This window comes from Juglans microcarpa x Juglans regia, chromosome 4S (genome assembly GCF_004785595.1).
Source record: "Juglans microcarpa x Juglans regia isolate MS1-56 chromosome 4S, Jm3101_v1.0, whole genome shotgun sequence".
Taxonomy (NCBI): domain Eukaryota; kingdom Viridiplantae; phylum Streptophyta; class Magnoliopsida; order Fagales; family Juglandaceae; genus Juglans; species Juglans microcarpa x Juglans regia.
The window spans coordinates 5,104,896-5,124,161 of NC_054601.1; the positions used below are offsets into that span (position 1 = coordinate 5,104,896).

The 19,266-nt window shown below is 37.5% G+C and overlaps 3 protein-coding genes across 6 annotated transcripts; 2 read left to right on the forward strand and 1 right to left on the reverse strand.

Annotated features, from left to right (window-relative positions):
* Nucleotides 1–1,616: 1,616 nt before the first annotated feature.
* Nucleotides 1,617–2,922, reverse strand: LOC121262999. Its single transcript, XM_041165755.1, has one exon. The coding sequence runs from the start codon at nt 2,819–2,821 to the stop codon at nt 1,718–1,720; it is 1,104 nt and encodes a 367-aa protein (XP_041021689.1). The 5' UTR covers nt 2,822–2,922; the 3' UTR covers nt 1,617–1,717.
* A 5,380-nt stretch (nt 2,923–8,302) lies between these two features.
* On the forward strand, nt 8,303–14,003 carry LOC121262976 (heptahelical transmembrane protein 4-like). Of its 3 annotated transcripts, XM_041165705.1 has the most exons (4): nt 8,303–8,655; nt 9,958–10,222; nt 11,782–12,079; nt 13,127–14,003. In XM_041165705.1, exons 2-4 carry the CDS (start codon nt 9,960–9,962, stop codon nt 13,778–13,780), a joined length of 1,215 nt encoding a protein of 404 aa, XP_041021639.1. In that variant the 5' UTR covers nt 8,303–8,655; nt 9,958–9,959; the 3' UTR covers nt 13,781–14,003. The 3 variants fall into 3 exon arrangements, with proteins under 3 accessions (XP_041021639.1, XP_041021640.1, XP_041021641.1); XM_041165706.1 differs by lacking the exon at nt 8,303–8,655 and having other exon boundaries at nt 10,036–10,172; XM_041165707.1 differs by lacking the exons at nt 8,303–8,655; nt 9,958–10,222 and adding an exon at nt 12,265–12,380 and having other exon boundaries at nt 11,939–12,079.
* A 2,607-nt stretch (nt 14,004–16,610) lies between these two features.
* On the forward strand, nt 16,611–17,872 carry LOC121263128 (protein SOB FIVE-LIKE 5-like). 2 transcript variants are annotated; one of them, XM_041165928.1, is made up of 4 exons: nt 16,611–17,203; nt 17,270–17,353; nt 17,437–17,509; nt 17,625–17,872. In XM_041165928.1, exons 1-4 carry the CDS (start codon nt 16,826–16,828, stop codon nt 17,651–17,653), a joined length of 564 nt encoding a protein of 187 aa, XP_041021862.1. In that variant the 5' UTR covers nt 16,611–16,825; the 3' UTR covers nt 17,654–17,872. The 2 variants fall into 2 exon arrangements, with proteins under 2 accessions (XP_041021862.1, XP_041021861.1); XM_041165927.1 differs by having other exon boundaries at nt 16,626–17,203; nt 17,437–17,522.
* Nucleotides 17,873–19,266: the final 1,394 nt, after the last annotated feature.

Below are 19,266 nucleotides of genomic sequence, written 5' to 3' on the forward strand. Positions count from 1 at the left end.
CCACCAATTAATTGGCTCATCTTTTGAACATCTCAAGTGTTATTAATCACCAGATCCTTAACACACAAAGTTGGTTCATCAATTCTTTCCACCACATCACAGAGAAGACTATTTTCCATGAATTTATCATACAAAAGAGAGATGTTACCCTATCTAACTTTCCACTTTGAGTTATGAAACTATTGAACAATGATTGCCAAATCAATTTCAAATATTACACGTGAAATCTAGCTACAAACAAAATAAGGATTTATTTTAGAGCCATCAACTCGGCCAAAGTATTAGTTCCAGGTCCCAAATGGAGAAAAAAGGCAAATACAAATTCGCCAGTTGCATTTCTTAAGATACTGGCCTCCACATCCTGCCATACCAGGATTTTCAAATGAAGGTCCGTCAATATTAAACTTAACATGTCCTGAAGGAGGAGGCTGCCAAGTTAACTTTGAATTGAAGAGAATTAATACCCAGAATTCGTAAAGAAATTTGAGCACTAAATTGAAGAGTTTGATAAGGCTTAACAAAAGTATTATATTCAAGTAGCCACAATATTTGATCATAGGCTGCTTACATTTTGCGAAGATGATCATTTCTAGCTAAAGCAAGAATTGAGGCTTGATCATCTCTTCTGGAAAGTTGCCACCATTTCACCAACCTATCTTCCAATTGAAAAGATACATAGTAAATTTGAGAAACCATACACTGCAGTAAAATGCTCCCATATCACAGAAGCTAACTCTCCTTCATTAAACAAATGATCAACAGTTTCGATATTGGAATTTATTCTGCAACAATGACATTTAGAAACTAATTATGGGATGCCACATCTTCTAATAGCTGAATCAACAGGTAATGCATCAAAATCTAGTTTCCAACCAACCACTAATATTTTAGTAGGAATCAAAGAGTTCCACATCACCTTGGCAAGCTGAAAATCAGGGTATGTTATTCCCAAATTCTACCAAGCAGATTTAATTATAAATTCCCCTTCTTTTGTATGTTTCCAAACTCTCTGGTCCATTCCATTCCTCAGGACAATGGGAAGATTAGAAACTTCCTGCACTAGTTGAGGCCCCCCAAGCTGGCTTAACAAATCAACATTCCAGCTTCAACCTGAAAATAGATCATGTAATATTATTGAAAGAGAAGGTTGGGAATCGGGATCAAAGATTCTAGCACGTTTTCCTCACAAAGAACAGAGAACCATGGGAAGAACTTGGTCAAAAATCATATTGAAAAGAAGCACTTCATCTCAATGGCCGTATGAAGACTCGCAACAGATTAATATTTTTTATAAATGGCCGTATGTTTACATGAAGCCATGGCTCTGTTTTTGTTTGTAATTTGATCACATTATCTTTTATTCATGTGCAGGCGAAGTCGTACGCTGACAATATTTCAGATGGACGGGGCCACCAAAGGCGAAGTTTTTAGTCTGTTATCCCGGTTTTGGTGCCCGAGTTGAGGATTGTAAGCGGATTTGACAAAACTTCGTCTTTGAATATTCTCATGTATGTGTATTCTACTCTTCTGCAAATAATTACGGTAGATATAAATTTAAGTACTGTAAATGAGACGGGATCCAATCGGCAGATTAAAGAGTTCAACACAAATAGAAGTGCCGACAAAAATATACGTGACGTCGCGATTTTGATATATAATTAATTTATACGCTACATAAGATACTTTTAGTGGTAATTACACTTGATATGTACAATATTCACACGTTACAACTGCTCTGAGAAGCCTCTTTGGAATGGGTGTGGAACCTCCATGTGAAGAGGTAATCCTTAGACTCGCAGGACAGTCTAATCACATCACAGAAAGCATCGACTGAGCTTTTCTTCCCCTCAGCTCCCCACTCTATCCTCACCCAACACGAGAACCCATTCGACGAAACCGGTACCCCCGAATCAGAAAGACGAAGCATCACCTCCCCACCGATCCTCTTGCTACAGTTGCCTCCCGATCGCCCATCGCTGGCCACCGTCGAATCAAGCCAGGAACATTCCGGCTGGCCCACCATCTCCTTATATGCCGAATTCGCCATCCTAACTTTGTTGTTCGAGTCTGAGATGACAGCCGGCAACATCTCCGACTCGACGTCTTCTTCGACCTCTTCTGGCTTCTTCGTATGAACTTGAGCCGCTGGGGTCAAACTTGGGTCTTCGCTGATGCAGCCAACGCATATGCTCGAGCCAACCGGACGAACTGCCTGAGGTGCAATGACATTAGTGCTGCTGCTGGATCGTGGTCCTTGCAGTTGCTGTAAGAGATCCTTTTCCTCCGGAATTTCAGCCGCAGCATTCAAGTCTATAACCTTTTCTTCTCCATAAGGCTTCATCAGGTCCAGCTCGGGTAGCGCAGATTGGTTGGCAACGTCGGGGATGGATGTAGGGCAAGCAAGAAGAGGAAGCGTCACTAAACTGGGAGTTTTCGCTGGCTGTTCCAGGCCGCTGTTAACCGCCGCTAGGTTCGGAACAGAAAGTTGAGGGAGCCCAGGAGCGAAACCCTGCAAGGTTAGATTCTTGGTGGGGGAGATCAAATGACAAGGAGAAGAAAACCCAAGGACATGGGTCCTGGGTCTTTTGAGGAAGGGTGGTGATATCGCAGCCCTACCCCGCTTTCTGGTTCTGGTGGGCCTTGCCTGCAAATGTGGCCAGAGGTTCCTCAGGTACGGAGATTGCCTGATCTTTTGAGATATGGACGGGCTCTCGCTTCTAGCATCCGTGGGAGTCTCAGGCTTTGGAGCTATGGGCCTGTACCTAGACATAATCTCAGCAGTTTTCGCTGTGTTGGAGTAGGGATTCAGGGTCTTGATCATGCTTGCTGGTTTTCAAAATTCTAACTTGGCTCCGCTCTCGCTTGTGTTGTAATGGGATTGATAAAGAGCGCTCTCTCTCTCTCTCTCTCACGGCAAGAAAGAGTAGGGCGTCTGGAATGGATGATGGTGAACGGGTGGGAGTTTTTAAGGGCAGGAAGTGGCCAATGGGCGATGGGCAACATGAAGCAGAGAGGCAGGAGAAAGGGACACTTGGCGATGTACGGTGGGTACGTGTTTGCGAGGTTCACAGAGAAATGACATATGGGAATCGAGCATGTTGAGTGGGTCCATGCATGCTTACACATAATGAAGAGAGGGGCATTTTGTCTCGACATCTGTTCCCAGTAGCCATCCGAGCGAGGACTCTCCCTCTCTCTCTCTCTCTGGCCCGCTAAACTGTGGAGGCCCCAGTCTCGGTCTGTTCATGCCAATCAGGACACTGGGTGCACGGCGGTGGCGCCCTTGGAATTAACGCGTGTGAAGTTGGCCGCCATGCGTGGATACACCTATCAGGATTGGCTTGGACCGTTTGAGCGCTTTTTTGGTTTTAACAGGCGATGTTGACAAAAAATAAAACCCGGTCCTCCCTCGATCGGTTACATTTGGATTTGATGGGTTGTCCATGCGTCAGCTAAAGTATCGTCGAGTGCATCCAAAAGGAGGATGAGGTAGAATGTGATTGGAGGGTGAGCCTTGTTGGGTCGGGCGTTAGAAATTAGGCACAAAGGATGTGAGGAAACGTGGCCTGTGCCACAAAAGAGGTGGCCAAAACGTGGTATTTTTACCCGAATTTTACTGCACAATCTTCGTTACACTTCACATTCTATATTTTTTTAAATTTTTAAATATTTTAATATTTTTTTAAGTTTATTCTTTTTAAATTATTTCAAATTTTTTATTTTTTATTTATATAATAAATATTTAATAAAAGAAAAAAATAATAAAAATTAAAAAAAATATAGAATGTAAAATATTGAAAGATTGTAAAGATTTATTCTTTTTATCTCAGTAAGGCGTGCCACTTTTTTTCCCCTATTAGCGCCGCTCCAGTTGTGCTTCAGCTGCCTGCCACGTCATCTTTCATCACTACAGCCTCAGGTTAGAATTGACTGAAGTTAGGACTACTGTATAGTTGTTTACCAAATGGAATTCGATTTCGTGTCAGGTCGAGTAATTCCTGAAATAAAAAATATTTATAAATACAGTAAATATGTATAGAATAATTTTATATAAACAAAGCATAATAATTTTGAAAAAGAATAAAATTTATTATTAAAAAATTAATTTTTTTTTATGTAGATCTCATATTTTATTTTTTATTTTTAAATAATTACATAATAATTATATAATTCATAATTATAAATATCTTTTCTCATATATAATATATATATATATATATACATATACATATTGGTTTCATTTTGGTCATGGCCACTGAGAAAAAGAAGAAAGAAGAGGAGGAGACAAGGATACGGGCGTGGCGACTACAATGGAGAAGAGAGACTGTGGGAGAATTATATTTAATCTAACCTTTAAAATGATGTTGTTTCAATAATGAATTTATTTTATTTTATTTTATTTTATATGTTTATATATAGGTTTATTTTATTTTATTTATATATATGCATATATAGGAAGGTGAGAGGGGCAGGCGGTGGACGTGGTGTGGTGGGGGAGATGGCCCGCTGCCCAACCCTAAGAGTGATATCATACTGCAAAATTTCGATTATTAGTTATATGATTTACCTCTCATAAGTACAACATATGTAACGATCATGATCATGATCAACTCCAGCACGATGAATATTTACGTTGTTGATGGGCTTGGCTCTAATGAAGTAGCTCTCCTTCCTATGGTCCTTATATATAAACCATTTTTTAGCTCTTCTAACTTCTTTGTCGGCATGTCTTTAATATATAAATAATTAAATTTATCTTATTTTTCATCGATTTAAGTTTGTGAGCCACTTTCTTTTCTTACTAGTAAGAAGTTGACATCTAATTTATAAAAATGAGAAAATGTAAATACTAATTTTATAATTAATCTTTATAAGTTAAACAAAACTAGCGTGGTAGGTTATGGGTTTACTAAAAAATTATATTTGAAGTCAAATTATATCACGTGAATGGTGTCTGATATAAAAACTTTCAAACAGAATTATTCATTCTGAATTTAGTAATTTTTTTTTAAATAAAAACAACTTATCTAATTGACATTTTTCTAAGAAATTTATTTATGTTTTTTAAAAAATAACTTATACAATTTGGGAGAATCATCGTTAAGAATTAAGGAAGCACTCATATCATGTATGGCATCATTTATTGTGATATTCATTATATTTATAAAAGTAGTTTTTTTTTTCTTCCAAACTATGAGATCTTCATTCAAAAACTGTAAATAGAGTTCAGTTACAGAAATATATCTAAACTATTACAACCATTTCAAACAAAACTAGAAAATTAAACTAAGACAACTACTGAACTTGATGGTGGATCTTTCCCACTGTGAAAATCCAACATGCACTATGGCAACTTGATGAGGGGTATATCTCCAAAAATAGCATTTGAAGAAGTCCATTGCACCATTGTGTGCGTGTATCGGTTCTGAGCCCAATGTATTTTAACAGCCTTCCAACTCTCAAGTCTGTTTAGCATTAATCTGATATCTCTTATCCGACCTTCAATGAGCCAATCAGAGTTTTGATGAGGATGGTATAGAGCTGAAATTACCACCTGCGAGTCACCCTCCAGAATAATATATTTCCATTGATTCCTTATTGCCATTTTGACACCTATGAAAGCTGCTAACACTTCTCCACTGTTTAGATTACAACTAGAGGTAAACTTAGTTTTGCAACCCACTATATTTCCTAGATGATCTCTTCCTAGTGCTGAGGCTACATTATCTGCCTGTCATATTGCTACATCAAAAGATACTAGAACCTTTCCTATTTCAAGGGTTCCCAATGGAGGTTGCTGTGAATGAGTTTAAAAGTCCAAGCCTTCCTATGTTCCTGGTAAAGTTTTGAGACTTGCACTACAAACTGTTCTATAGGAATAGAAGTTGAGCCATGAATAATTTGATTCCTATAAAACCACAAGCAGTCCATTGCTAAAATCGCAAATAGTTGAAAGTTATGAGCTTCCTGCAATTGAATGTTTAGAATGGCAGTAGGATCAAGAATGGCCAAAATCCAAACTTTTTTGTCCTGGCCAATTATGCATTCAATATTTAAAGGCCATGGTGACTGTCTCCACAAAATTCTTGAGTACGGCGGACACCTTAAGAACAAGTGAGAAGTTGATTCTTCATCAGTATGGCAAATAGGACAGAGGATCTGGTCATTATTGAGAGAGATGCAGTGATTCAATATAGACCTGGTAGGAGGATATTGTTCAAAACTTTCCATGTAAATGGTTTATGACGATCCTGAACTTGAAGAGACCAAAGCTTTTTCTAAGCATGACGAGTATGACCATTATTTAGAAAAGTAGTTAAAGTATTTAATTTATTGCATGTGAACTGATGTAATAAACTCACACATCACTGTATTGGTTACCGTATAAAAAAGTAGGGGTGATACCAACTCTCTTGGACCGGGCCTGGCATTGCCCCCTTGGCAGGTGCCCCTGTCCTGATGCAAGGGACGGATTGGTCGTGCAAACAGTCCAAAATTTGACGAAGAACTCATATTTTTCATCAAATCCACAAATCTATTTCTAAAATTCACAAATCCATCATCAAACAACAAATATATAAACATAGATAAAAAAAAATATTATCTTAAAAAAATTGCAACAACTCAAGCGGCAAGACCACGATGTGGCCGTAGGTTTCTTTTCAAACCCACGGGTACGTTATGGCTCGCGGGTGTCTCACAACCTTTAAGGCCCCATTTGGTTAGTCAATATAGATGAAAACATCTCATCTAGAGTTATACCGTAGAGTAGTTTTGGCTATCCAAACACAATATTTCATCTTTTAAGTTTTGAAAACATCTAATTAAATGAACAGTAAATAAACAGTATAAAACAGTGAAAACTGACATGAACAGTGTATGAACAGTATCAAAACTAACGTAAACAGTACGTGAACAATGAAAACTAACGTGAACAGTGCATGAATAGTACATGAACAATGCACAATTCAAGTACTCTATAAAATAGTATGACTCACACCTTTTTTAAATCTCAAAAATTAAAAACTATCTCATCTTATTTCATTATCCAAACACATTTTTTTTTTTAAAAATTATTTTATCTTATCTTAGCTCAAAAATTTTACTACTATTCAAAATATCTCATCTGAATTGTGTATCCAAACGGGACCTAAGACAAAAAAATGGAGGAAGCGGTAGAGGAGAACATGACTTTTGCTTGTTGCGGGGTTGGGGTGGAGACGAAGTAGGAGATGAAGAACCAGAGAAGAGAGAAGGGCAGGTAAAAGTCAAACGGTGGAGGGAGAGAGAAGAGAGGAAAGAAAATGATTTAAGATTTTGTGACTCTCTCTTATATACTATTCAAGTAAAACACAGAAACAACCTCGTTTTATTTAAAAATTTTATATTGAACCAAGCGAGCTTGGGCTTACTCGGGCATTGTCCCCCAACATGCAGATGAGTACAAGCGCCCACCCGCGTGTCGATTGTATGTGACCGAGTGCCTGATGGGAGGTGGGCGAATGTGGTGACCCGCCACCCACCCCTATAAAAAAAATATTTAAATAGATTTATTAAAAAATAAATTCCAAACGAGGCCTAAGAAGAAAAAGTGGAGGAGGCGATGGAAGAGAACATGACTTTTGCCTGTTGCAGGGTTGGGGTGGAGACGAACGAGGAGATGAAGAACGGGAGAAAAGAGAAAGGAGGTAAAAGTCAAACAGTGGATGGAAAGAGAGAAGAGAGTAAAGATAATGATTTAAGATTTTGTGACTTTCCCTTATATACTATTCAAGTAAAACACAAAAAGGACGTCGTTTTATTTAAAAATTTTATATTGAGCCAAGCGAGCTTGGGCCTACCCTGGGCCCGACATTGTCCCCCGACACGCAGATGAGTACAGGCGCCTGCCTGCATGCCAATTGTGTGCGACTGAGTGCCTAATGGGAGGTGGATGGGCGAATGTGGTGACCCGCCACCCACCCCTATAAAAAAATCTGTAAACAAATTTATTAAAAAAAAATTTTAAATATCCTCACCAATAAAGGTCCTTCACCGAAATTCTTTTTATTTTTTTTGAAATAATTCTATTTATCATTTCTACACATTACACATCATACTTAATTTTTGTTTTTTATGACAAGTATGTAGTGTATGGATGAGAAATAAAATAACTCAATTAGTTTAACAATAATAAAATAAAATAAAAAATAAAAAGTAATTTAAAATATGTGAAATGTAAGGTATGGAATAACGAATTGATTTTTTATTTATTTTTGGATTGGTTTTTTCATATCCTCGGCAGGTGACGTGCCAACTGCCAACACATTCCGGGGCGTTTTTTCAAAGTATTCGTCCCATTGTCTCGTTGGTCTTGCAATATCTTGGCTAACGGAAAACCCAAAATAGCCGTCCTCTTCCAAATATAACCACCACCATGACCGTCTTTCATTTACCACCTCGCTTCCTTCGTTTTTCGTGAAAACTCCCGCATCATCTCTCTATCTTTCTGTCCCTATTTCGGTATTATCAGACTCTCCTCTACACCAATTGTTTCTTCAGAGAAAGCTTCCGGGGTCATCGTTACTATCGACACTTTGCTTGGCAGGTTCCTTTGAAGAGACTCGGATAAGTCGAATTCTCTTCTGGGTTTAGCTGGCGGTTTTGCAATTTAGAGTATGTCTATCTTGTTTGATTTTTGTTTTTTTTTTGCTAATTTATTTTTCGCTGGCCTAGGTCGTAAATGAGCTTGTGAATTGTGATACTATGATATCAGGCTTCGCACAATTAGTGGCTTAATTATGTGAATGATCTAGCTTCTTCTACAAATCCTTCAAAGGCTTTCAAAATTAATGTCTGCTCTATTGTTATTAGCAACGGACGAGTTCAAAGTTACCTTTTTTCCCCTTTTTTTCTTTTTATAATGTGACTGATTTAGTTTGGTTATGATCCTTCTGCAGTGGAATTTGGTTGGTGGACAGGTGAAGAGTGTATTTATTATGCCTTGCCTTCTTAATGAATTTGATTAGTTGTGACAAGCTTACAGATATAATCTAGTTTAATAAACATGCTATCATTTTAGAGGGACATGATTTTCAATAAAAATCCTGATAAATCTGAAAGTAGAACTCGAGAAGCTGGAAGAAAAAAATCTTCTAATGTTATCGTGACTGCGATAAGTATTAAGACCTTTTTATTACTCGTGGAATACCAAAATCAGCGCTAAATGATGGATAAATGAGGAATGCTCTAAGATGCTTATATATATAAAACCGAAAAGAGGTTAAGGAAATAGGATAATAGTTGAGTACTTGAAGATTTCTCCTCCATTCCTCGTGAGTAATTAAATGGCAAGGAGCAAGGGATACGTGCTGAAGTCACAAGTTCATTTTAGTATGTATGTTTAGTACCAATAACTAAACAGGCGTGGGGCTAATCTGAATGTGGACTATTGCTAGTTGATGCATGTACCCACTTGTGTTTTCTGAGAGCAATAACAGCTCATTACGTTTCATATTTCAGCTGTTAATTGTGGAACTATTCCTTCAGTTCCACAATAAAGAATTGCTCAACAAAAAAATTGTGGAAATATTCTTTACTTATCAAAAAACAATTGTGGAACAGTCAATTCTGTCAGATTTGTAATTGAGAAACAACTTATCTTTGTGTCAGCGATTTTTTAATAGCATTGTCAAGCATCTTAAAATTATTTCAGCTTCAACATGCTACCCTTTCATGATTTTTTTTAAGGGAGACTACACTATGTCATGAATTACAGGCTCTTTAGCGTTTGAACTTCTCAGTCATTTGCTCAACTGTGAACATGTAAATTAACCTGTTCAATCGAAGAATCTGTTGAGCATTTGAGCTTATTTAAAATCTATATGCAGACAAGAACTTGAAATCGACTTCATTTGTTTGATAGTCTCTTGTATGATATTTTTAAAAATGTTTCTCATTGCCTCTACTGGGTTGCAGAGATGACAAGTGATGAATGGATAGCCTCGTCCGAGACATTTGACAATATATTTGAATGCAAGGATGGGGATAGAGCCTGTTCAAAGGAAAGGAAGGGAAAGAGACTGTGGATGAAAGTCAAATATCAACTTATTGAGTACCACGCATTGCCAGGATTTTTAAGGGATAACGAGTTTATTCTGGGTCATTACCGATCTGAATGGCCATTGAAGCAGGTGCTCCTCAGCGTCTTCTCCATTCATAATGAAACTCTTAATGTCTGGACGTAAGTACTTTATCTGAAAATAAAAAAAAGTATATATATATATATATATATATATAAGCTTTTAATAATTAATGCCCATTATGTTTTCACTTAACAAAATTTTCCATTCAATTATTTTTTACTTATACAAAAATGTATTAACTTAAAAATCTTTCTTTTTTCACCTTCTATATTCCTTGTATAGTTGAGTTGTACCTTTTAAGCAAACCAATAAAGATTATATTATCTGCTCAGGGTTGCATTTTGGTTTTTGATGGGCTCTTAAGTGAGAAAATTTAGCAGATGCATGATTATGTCATATTTTGTTTTTCTTGTTTTGCTCAACATATATGTAAAGAAATATATATATATTTTATAAGTAAATAAAGAAATATATGTTTATATATTTATCTTTTTTCTCCTGTGTTATTCGTTTTTTCCTTCCTTTTCACAATTCATGCTTAGTTAAGTTGTTATATAGGTTTGGCTTTCCCACGTTACATATTTTTGTTCTGTCAAGTAGCTGATAAAATCTTTCAAATTTAAACTATGGAAGGAATTGAAATGATCTAGTTCAAAGAATCAGCTCCATCTGAAGTTTTACCTTTTTTTTTTCTTTTTCTTTTTTACAAGTAAACAATTGTATTAATAAGAATAGGCATAGCCCAAGTACACAAGATGGTATACAAGAGGTAACACCTATTCAGGAAGAAGAAATGGAAACAAGAAAATCATGAAAATTAAGGCCATTAAAATCTACAGCTTTGATCCATAGAAATAAAGTTCTAACAAAAAGTAATCTAAGCTCCTCTAATGAGCGCTCCTTGTCTTCGAGCGTCCAATCATTGCACTCCTTCCATGAGCACCCCAAAATACAAATAGGAATCATCTTCTACACAGCTGTGATTTGTAGAATACCTCCTAAATTTGTCCAACAAGCCAAAAGCTCAATCACTGTAGCAAGCATAACCGAGGCTAGCTCTAACCTGCAAAATACATCTTCCCATAATGCTCTAGCCACCTCACAATGAAGTAGAAAGATGATCCACAGGCTCACCACTTTTCTTGCACATACAACATCAATCTTTATAATCACCTTGCGGTTTCCGTAAGTTATCCGTCATCAAAATCTTACCCAGAGAAGTTGTCCAAGCAAAAAATGCCGCTTTGGGAGGTTCCTTATTTCACCAAATCCTTCTCCATTGAAAATGAGTGCTCTGCGATTGTGTGACAGTGTGAAAGACTTATAGAAAGAGTGAACCGAGAATGTACCTTTTCTTGCAGGTACCCACCATAACGTGTCAAATCCTTGAGAGCTCGATCTCATGGTGTACAAAGACTTAATATTGAAAAGCTAAAACTCTGAAGTTTTAGCTTTTCAATATTATTTCTGAACATTCTCTTCATGCAAAAAGGATTCTGTTTTTTTCTCCCTTACACTATACTATGCAATATGTGTTTGTTGTCCATACCTTTTGGCACATTATGTTGCGTTATCTTGATGATACCATAAAAATGAAGACAAATATAAAACAAGCATGTCTAATTTTAGTTTTAAACATCAACAACGTTTGTTTCAGGCATTTGGTTGGATTCTTCCTTTTCCTCTTTCTGACCATATACACAGCAATGCAAGCTCCGAGTGTCATGGATCTCACGTCCCTCAAACGTTTGCCTGACATGGTCCAACAAGCTGATTTACACAAGATTCGTTTAGAACTCTTGAATTGCCTTCCTTCGCTACCTAACATGCCAGATTTTCATAAGTTAAAGGATGAATTAAGGACATCATTGCCATCTATGGATTTTCTTTCCTCACTCTCGAGCTGGCATTTTGTGCAACTCCTCACCAACTGCCTGCGTGAGCAGTTCTCCCAGGTCTGTCAGATAAATGATTGTACTCTGTTGATGTGCTGCTTCTTGCATTGTTTAATTCTTACTGGTTGGCTTTGAAGCTATGAGAAAGAAGAGAAATTCTTATTTAATAGTTACTAAACCTGGTTATGTGTAAGCAGTTATCCATTGAACTTCGTGTGTTCAAAACTAAGTTTATTACACTGCAGTTCCTTAATGCCACATACCAATGCACCAAGGGTAGACCTCTCAGATGTATCCACTTCCTTTGTCAGCCACTTTAAACTACATGTTTTTAAAAAAGGGAAAAATACAGAGAGAAGTGGTATGTATACTAAACAGTATTTACATGTACTTTTGTTCCCAAAGAATTGCGCAAGGAATACACCCTCAATTGGCATTCTGTGTGTAGAAGAATGCAATGGCTTGGTGACTGCTGCATATTAGAGTTGTAGCGTTATGGGGCTATTTATCAAGTCTTTTTTGTACTTCCATCAAGGTCAGATTGAGTGACTCTTTTTTATTTTTCAAGTCACCCCCCATGCTTGGTGCTCACCCAACTAAAGAATTTGGAGCAAGTTATATATTTGGTCTGGCTAATTATGAGCATTTGTTGTCAGCATTTCCTTGCATTTTGCTTTGATGCTACTTAGGAGTATTGTTTTTATTTGGTTTTACGTAATATTGTGAACTTGTTTATGCAAACTAATTTTGAGTTTTGGTGTTGCTCTCTCTCTCTCTCTCTCTCTCTGCACGCACGCTGTGTAGGAATTTTGCGTATAACATTAGAATGAGCGTTGTTTTGCATTGGTTTTCCATTTATTGAGTAATTGATGAGAATTCGATCCTTCTTGCTGGTATGGCTTATGCACATGCTTTTCAAATTTTAAGCACGCATAATCCTACTTATAAAAAAAATTTACATCATCCTAAGGTTCATTCTGGCAGTGTTTGTGTTGCTCAATTTCTGGTAGTACATGTCAAATGCATTTTTGTAATGCTACTATGAATTCACTGTTAGCTTGTTCTACCCCTTGGAAAGTAATGCCTTTACTTGTTTCCTTTTTGCAGCATGGTGTGAAAGAGGATGTGATGAACATGATAGCACCCCAAATGGTCCGGCCAATCACAAGATGGCCCTTTTTTGCCTTCTTAGGTGGGGCCATGTTCTGCTTGCTAGCCAGCAGTACATGCCACCTCCTCTCTTGCCACTCAAAGCGCCTTTCTTACATAATGCTCAGACTTGACTATGCAGGCATCGCAGCTCTCATTGCAACTTCCTTTTACCCTCCTGTCTATTACTCCTTTATGTGCAACCCCTTCTTCTGCAACCTCTACTTGAGCTTCATAACTATTTTAGGGATTGCCACCATTATTTTCTCTCTGTCTCCAGCTTTCCAAACACCCAAGTTCCGGAGCTTCCGAGCTTCCCTCTTCTTCGGAATGGGCATGTCAGGTGTGGCACCTATAGTTCACAAGCTAATAATGTACAGGAATCAGCCAGAGGCCCTCCAAACCACCGGCTATGAGATATTAATGGGGGCTTTATATGGATTAGGAGCATTGATTTATGCGACAAGGATACCAGAACGGTGGAAGCCTGGCAGGTTTGATATTGCTGGACACAGCCACCAGCTTTTTCATGTCTTGGTTGTGGCAGGGGCATATACACACTATCAGGCTGGTCTAGTCTACCTCAGATGGCGGGACGTGAGAGGTTGTTAGATTTGAAACTCCCAACTGCCGACTGCGTGCTAGATGGATCTTTTTTATGGTGTCTTCACTCTCCAACGTGAATTAGTGATATAGTTTTTCCTTGCGCATAAACTTAAAAGACCATTTTCTTATAAAATGCAAGGGCCTTGCATTTCAAATGAACTTGGGATTGTAATAAATTGGGGGCTCAGCCCATATTATCGGTCATGAATAGAAACCACTTTCAAATGAACTTGCTGCTCTTGCGAGTGTTGGATTCTGGTTTAATGAGAACACAGGAAAACATAACTGGAGACTGTAATTCCTCTACATTTTTAACACCATAGTCTCATGAGCCAAGTAAAACTTACTTTTTATTGGAAATACACAGATCTATATAAAAAAAACTTACTTTTTTAGTTCTTCCATTGACAATCAGGATTGTCATTCACATTCAATGGCGTCAGCAGATCAAAACCCTGAATAGCTTTCGGCAGCACTTTTAGGCTTTTCGTCCTGCTGACCTACATTGGCTTGTATGCAGTACAACAGCATCCACCGATGCGTAATACTGCTGCAATTGCATGTGGATTGCTCTGTGCTTCGCTTCATTAAGTCCAATTTTCGGTTTTATTTTTCTCTTTCAATCTAATGCATAATGTTTCCAAAAAAAGAAAAAAAAAAAAAAAACATTTTCCTTAGACAAATGAAATAAGCTATATATGTATATGTATATAATTTTTCAGTAAAATCAGGACCTCAGCTTGACAAAAGAATCAGTTTAGTTCAAATCAATCTGGAACCTACCAAATTATGAGGGCCCCTCTAGCAAGGACGGTCATACCGACATCATTTATAAGCACTAGAAACATAATATTTGTGGCACATTCCTTCTCAAAGTCTTCACTGTATCATCCTCGAAGCTTTTTAGATGTCCTAGCTCACAGAATTTCAACCCCTAAACAAGAGAGAATTTGTATGGATATGCATTATAGCTTTCAATAGTCAAAGATATGGCTACAAGTGAGAGAGTTCACGCATGGCTAGCTCAAGTACCCTTTTTTGTAAGCATTCTTTCTTTTTTCTTTGGAGAACAGGAACGATTTCATCGGTTGATATGGACTTGTGCTGTTTGTTCGATTCATTAAGGAGAGAGAAAGGTAGAATCTTTTCAAAGAGTTTGAAATCTGATCAGAGAGGGTGCTGTAGAGAGTAGTGGCCACTTGCAATGTTTGACCTAAGAATTGTTGCAAAGGGGGGGACCAGCTCCTCAACCAGCTAGCCAGCTGCTTAATTAGAAAGCTCATGATGGCTCTGGCCATCCAAGACGATGTAATATTGATTCTATTAGCTGTACGTGCTGCTTATATAACTTGGGAGATAGCAATATGGGACCCTCTTCAACCGATTCTATTGGAAATATCTTAACAATATTTCACACTAAATTTTAATTTATTCACAAAAATAGACTTATAAATTAACATGATTTCATATGATACGTTAGATCTACTTTACAGTAAAATTAATTTTAAAATTTAACTTACCACATCATAATTTTTTTAATAACAATTACATTGACCGACGGTTTCTGCAACACAGATTATATGTATGGATGATGGAGATGCACACGTGGGAATCAATGGGAGGACAAATTTGACTCGTATAGCACGAACATCCAAAATCCAGTCCCATAATCCATTAAGGAAACATTAAATTCAAAGATATCATTGACTCCCAAAGGCAGTCACAGCCACTCACTGACTTTTCTCTACATGTTGGGGTCAGTGATTAGTTATTCCATCTCCTCACTTAATAATCTAAGCTCCTCCAAAAATAAATCTGGGCCTCCTTTTTCCGGCATTTATTATCAATGTGTTTCATCTCCAGCTCATATTATGATAGAGTTGGTTTTGTTTCTTTAGCATGATGCTCTAATTTGGATTTTTCTGCTGAAAATATGGTCCCCAAGTCAAATGCAGAAGACAATTTCATACACAAAATTATTGATGTTTCCCGTTGGCACTTTCATTAGAACACCAATAGCTTTTTTTGGTTAATAAGTTTCAGGACCCAAGTCATCTCTATAAACCCACATGGTCTGTGTCTGTATCATTAGCCTAGCTTGGTTGCATCAGAATTCAAAGGAAGAACTTGCCAATCTTCATGGCAGGAACCCATCTTGGATGTGCTAATTAAGAGTGATTTCTTACCTTAAAACAAACTGGATCGACTTGAATCAAATCTTTGCAAACCCCTTCCCAAGAAAAAGGAATTACAGATCATGGGCATGTTTAAATCTGTAATTTTCTACTCGTTGCAGTCGGCTTATTGGGATATCTTGAAACTTTTCCAACTCATTTACAATGCCCAAAAAAAAAAAAAAAAAAAGTATACTTTCCAGTGATCATGGACTTTGATATTGATTAGAGGCAAAAATAATCTGTGGTTTGGGGGAGGGCAAGCTAGTTGCTGGGTGATTTCGTTGTCCTATATGGACTCCTGATCACGACAACGTTGGAAAAAAATAAACCAAGTACAATGAAAGATATGTTATATAGTTCGTGAATTACTACTGTACTTCTACCTTTCACCGAGAGAACAGAACAGCAAAACCTTTGCATATTTTGCTACATGAGTTCTGATACTCACCACACACTATGCCTGTTACAGCCAAAACACAAATATTTCTTTTTTGTTAGTTAATATTGCTGTTGTTTCTCTCTCTCTCTCTCTCTCTCTCTCTATCACACACACAGACACAAACAGATACACGCGCACACCAACTACAAAGCCAACTGGCAATTTCAATTCATGCACATAGAGATAAAATAAGAAGGCGAAGGATAGAGCAAAGGACAAACGTAGTCTAGGATTTAAGTGTGATTCGTTTGGTTTCTTCTCCCTCTATTCTTCTCCTCTTCTGCTTATATAGAGAATAGAGCCAGAGAGGGAGGGGGGAGAGGGACTCCTTACAACCTCATTCTTCTTACATCTTTCTGTCATAACGAGCCTACACACACACACACATGTAGGAGAGTGTGATTGGAGTTTTAAGTGTTAAAGAGGCTACTGAAAATGGATTTCTCGGCATCTCAATGTAGCAGTGGATGCGAATCAGGTTGGACTCGGTACTTAGACCAATCCTCACTTTCAGAAAATCAATTCCACAGAGATGGCGGTATGGATGAATATAGAGGAAAAGGAGAAAAAATGGAGGAGAAAGAAGAAGATTTATCCTTGGTCTCTGATGCTTCATCTGGGCCTTCACATTACCATGAAGATGATGAAGAGTCCATTCATGACTATGGGTTTCCCCTTTATTCTTCTACAGCTTCTGAGGAGGCCCGTAAAAACAAAAAGAAAAAGAAGGCCAAGGCCAAAGAATCTGGCAGACACCGACAGCATTCAAATCTTGATGATACTGCCAGTTCTCCTGCATTGAACTTTCCAAAGGCAAGTTCATAGATTATATATGCCTTTTGTATATTCTAATGTATTCTAATACATTCAAATCTGCAGGTTACAACTCACTATGGGAATGAAGATTCAATGAAGAATTTAATGAACTTCTCTCAGGGTAATTTCTCTGCAACACAATTTGAGGTACCTTCTCTTCCCCGAAAGATTTTCTGCATTAGAGTCCTCCTGTAATTAAATTTAAGCGGCGGTACTTTTAACATTTGCAGGGAAAATCTGCATTACAGGAGAATTTTATTTTCTTGAAGTCCTTTGCTGAAAAACCAGCTTCAGAAGAACCAGGTTGGCCCATCATGTGTGTTTTGGATTTGAGTCCTCTACAGGAAATAGAATGCTTCTTCAAGGTATGTGATGCTAACTGTAGAATTTTTGTTGTTTTGTTTTACTCTCTCGGCAGGTGGTTTCCGTGGAAGAAATTGGAAATGACATCTTTTGTCGTGGATGCTGCAGCACTGCAGTTGCTGTGGAGAGAGAGAGTGAGAGAGATGAGAGGGCTGTAAAAGATGTCACTAGATCTCAAAAGGATATTGCTTCTCCTTTTTCTCCTTTTGTTTTTGTTTCAGTTTTACTGCTTTTTCTCTGTGATTGACAATGCAGTGGGAAACAACCTGAGAACACAAAAAATAAAAGATTTTCCTGTCCTCATTTTCTTGTGTTTTCTTTTTTAACATCAATAGTTGTCACACACTGTATCTGTGGGACTTCTTTATACTTATAGTCCTGTCATTCACAATCCACAATCCGTTCGTTGATGTTAGAGTATTATTTAATAATCAAATTTACTTCTTCCTATCATCATATTCATGGTTTTCGAACAAATCTTAACTGCTGCTGGGTAAAGATATAAATATGTTTCACAGCAAACATAAATAACCAATAAAAGTACGAGCTTTGTTACATACAGTTACTTTTACGTATTCTTTGCATATTCCACTGGTGTGATTAGCGAAAATAATTATTCTATATTTAAAAAAAATGATGCAGCCAATCACATTAATAGAGTAGGCAAATAGTACGCAAAAATAACTGCACATGAAATTTTTGTAAAAACTATTAACCTTTCCAATCATCATATTCATATTTGCACCAATAATTAACCAGAAAACAAGGGGGAAACACTTGGAACTTTAGAAGTCGAGATGGGGAGAATAGACATATCTTCTCAACCATGTTGGGAAGTACTGAATTCTCTTAGCAGTCTTAATAAGAAGCAAAATCATTTACCCTCAGGGCTGGAGAAAACAAAAGAAAGCTCATCATTAAAGAGTTGTGGTCCTTGGAAGAACAGAGTCCGCATTTCCCACTGATAAGCTGGATACCCACTTGCACCCAGAGAGAGAGAGAGAGAGAGAGAGAGAGAGAGAGAGAGAGAGGCCATCGTCAGGAAGGATAGGAAGGCCCAATGGCAATCAGTGGCTCACTTTTTCAACTTCAGGGATTGCCAGCCTAGCTTACAACAACTTTGGGTGGGTATGAAAACCATCCCAGACTCAAAAACAGACAACTTTTTTTTATTTGTGAAGGTAGGAACCAAAAGCAAAGCTTCATTTTCCACCAAAAAGGACCGAAAGCAGTGTCCCCACCACTCTTAGATAGCTACCCACTGAGAATATGATCCATACATGCAACACACAGTGCTGCAATTATTGAACTTGTCTTGGCGGGATTTCTTAGAAATCTATAAACAACGGATTCGCATCCTCAGAATTAGTACCCATATCTTGGAAAAGGACTTGGATTTCAGGAAAAGGACAATACCTCCACCTCTGTATCATGTCAATCTTCCTTTCTTGTACTTATTTACTTTTCAAAAAACATAAAATAGCAGCTATGGTAGGATTTTAAGTAGCTGTGTGTGTATATATATTTATATATATATATATATATATATATATATTCCAATGATCTTTATGAATTGGTAGGCTCTTATGGCGCTTCGCATACGGAAAAACAATATGAAAGCGAATGTTTGAATTATAGTGCATGCAATTTGCACACTCTTGAGTACCAATTTCACCGATCATTCCAGACATTATTCC

Coding starts and splice junctions, on each gene's coding strand:
- LOC121263128 (XM_041165927.1), top strand. CDS start 16,826: ATGGATTTCTCGGCATCTCAATGTAGCAGTGGATGCGAATCAGGTTGG. Junction 17,204..17,269: donor CTGCATTGAACTTTCCAAAG/GCAAGTTCATAG, acceptor TCAAATCTGCAG/GTTACAACTCACTATGGGAA. Junction 17,523..17,624: donor GAACCAGGTTGGCCCATCAT/GTGTGTTTTGGA, acceptor CTCTCTCGGCAG/GTGGTTTCCGTGGAAGAAAT.
- LOC121262999 (XM_041165755.1), bottom strand. CDS start 2,821: ATGATCAAGACCCTGAATCCCTACTCCAACACAGCGAAAACTGCTGAG.
- LOC121262976 (XM_041165705.1), top strand. CDS start 9,960: ATGACAAGTGATGAATGGATAGCCTCGTCCGAGACATTTGACAATATA. Junction 10,223..11,781: donor GAAACTCTTAATGTCTGGAC/GTAAGTACTTTA, acceptor CGTTTGTTTCAG/GCATTTGGTTGGATTCTTCC. Junction 12,080..13,126: donor TGCGTGAGCAGTTCTCCCAG/GTCTGTCAGATA, acceptor TCCTTTTTGCAG/CATGGTGTGAAAGAGGATGT.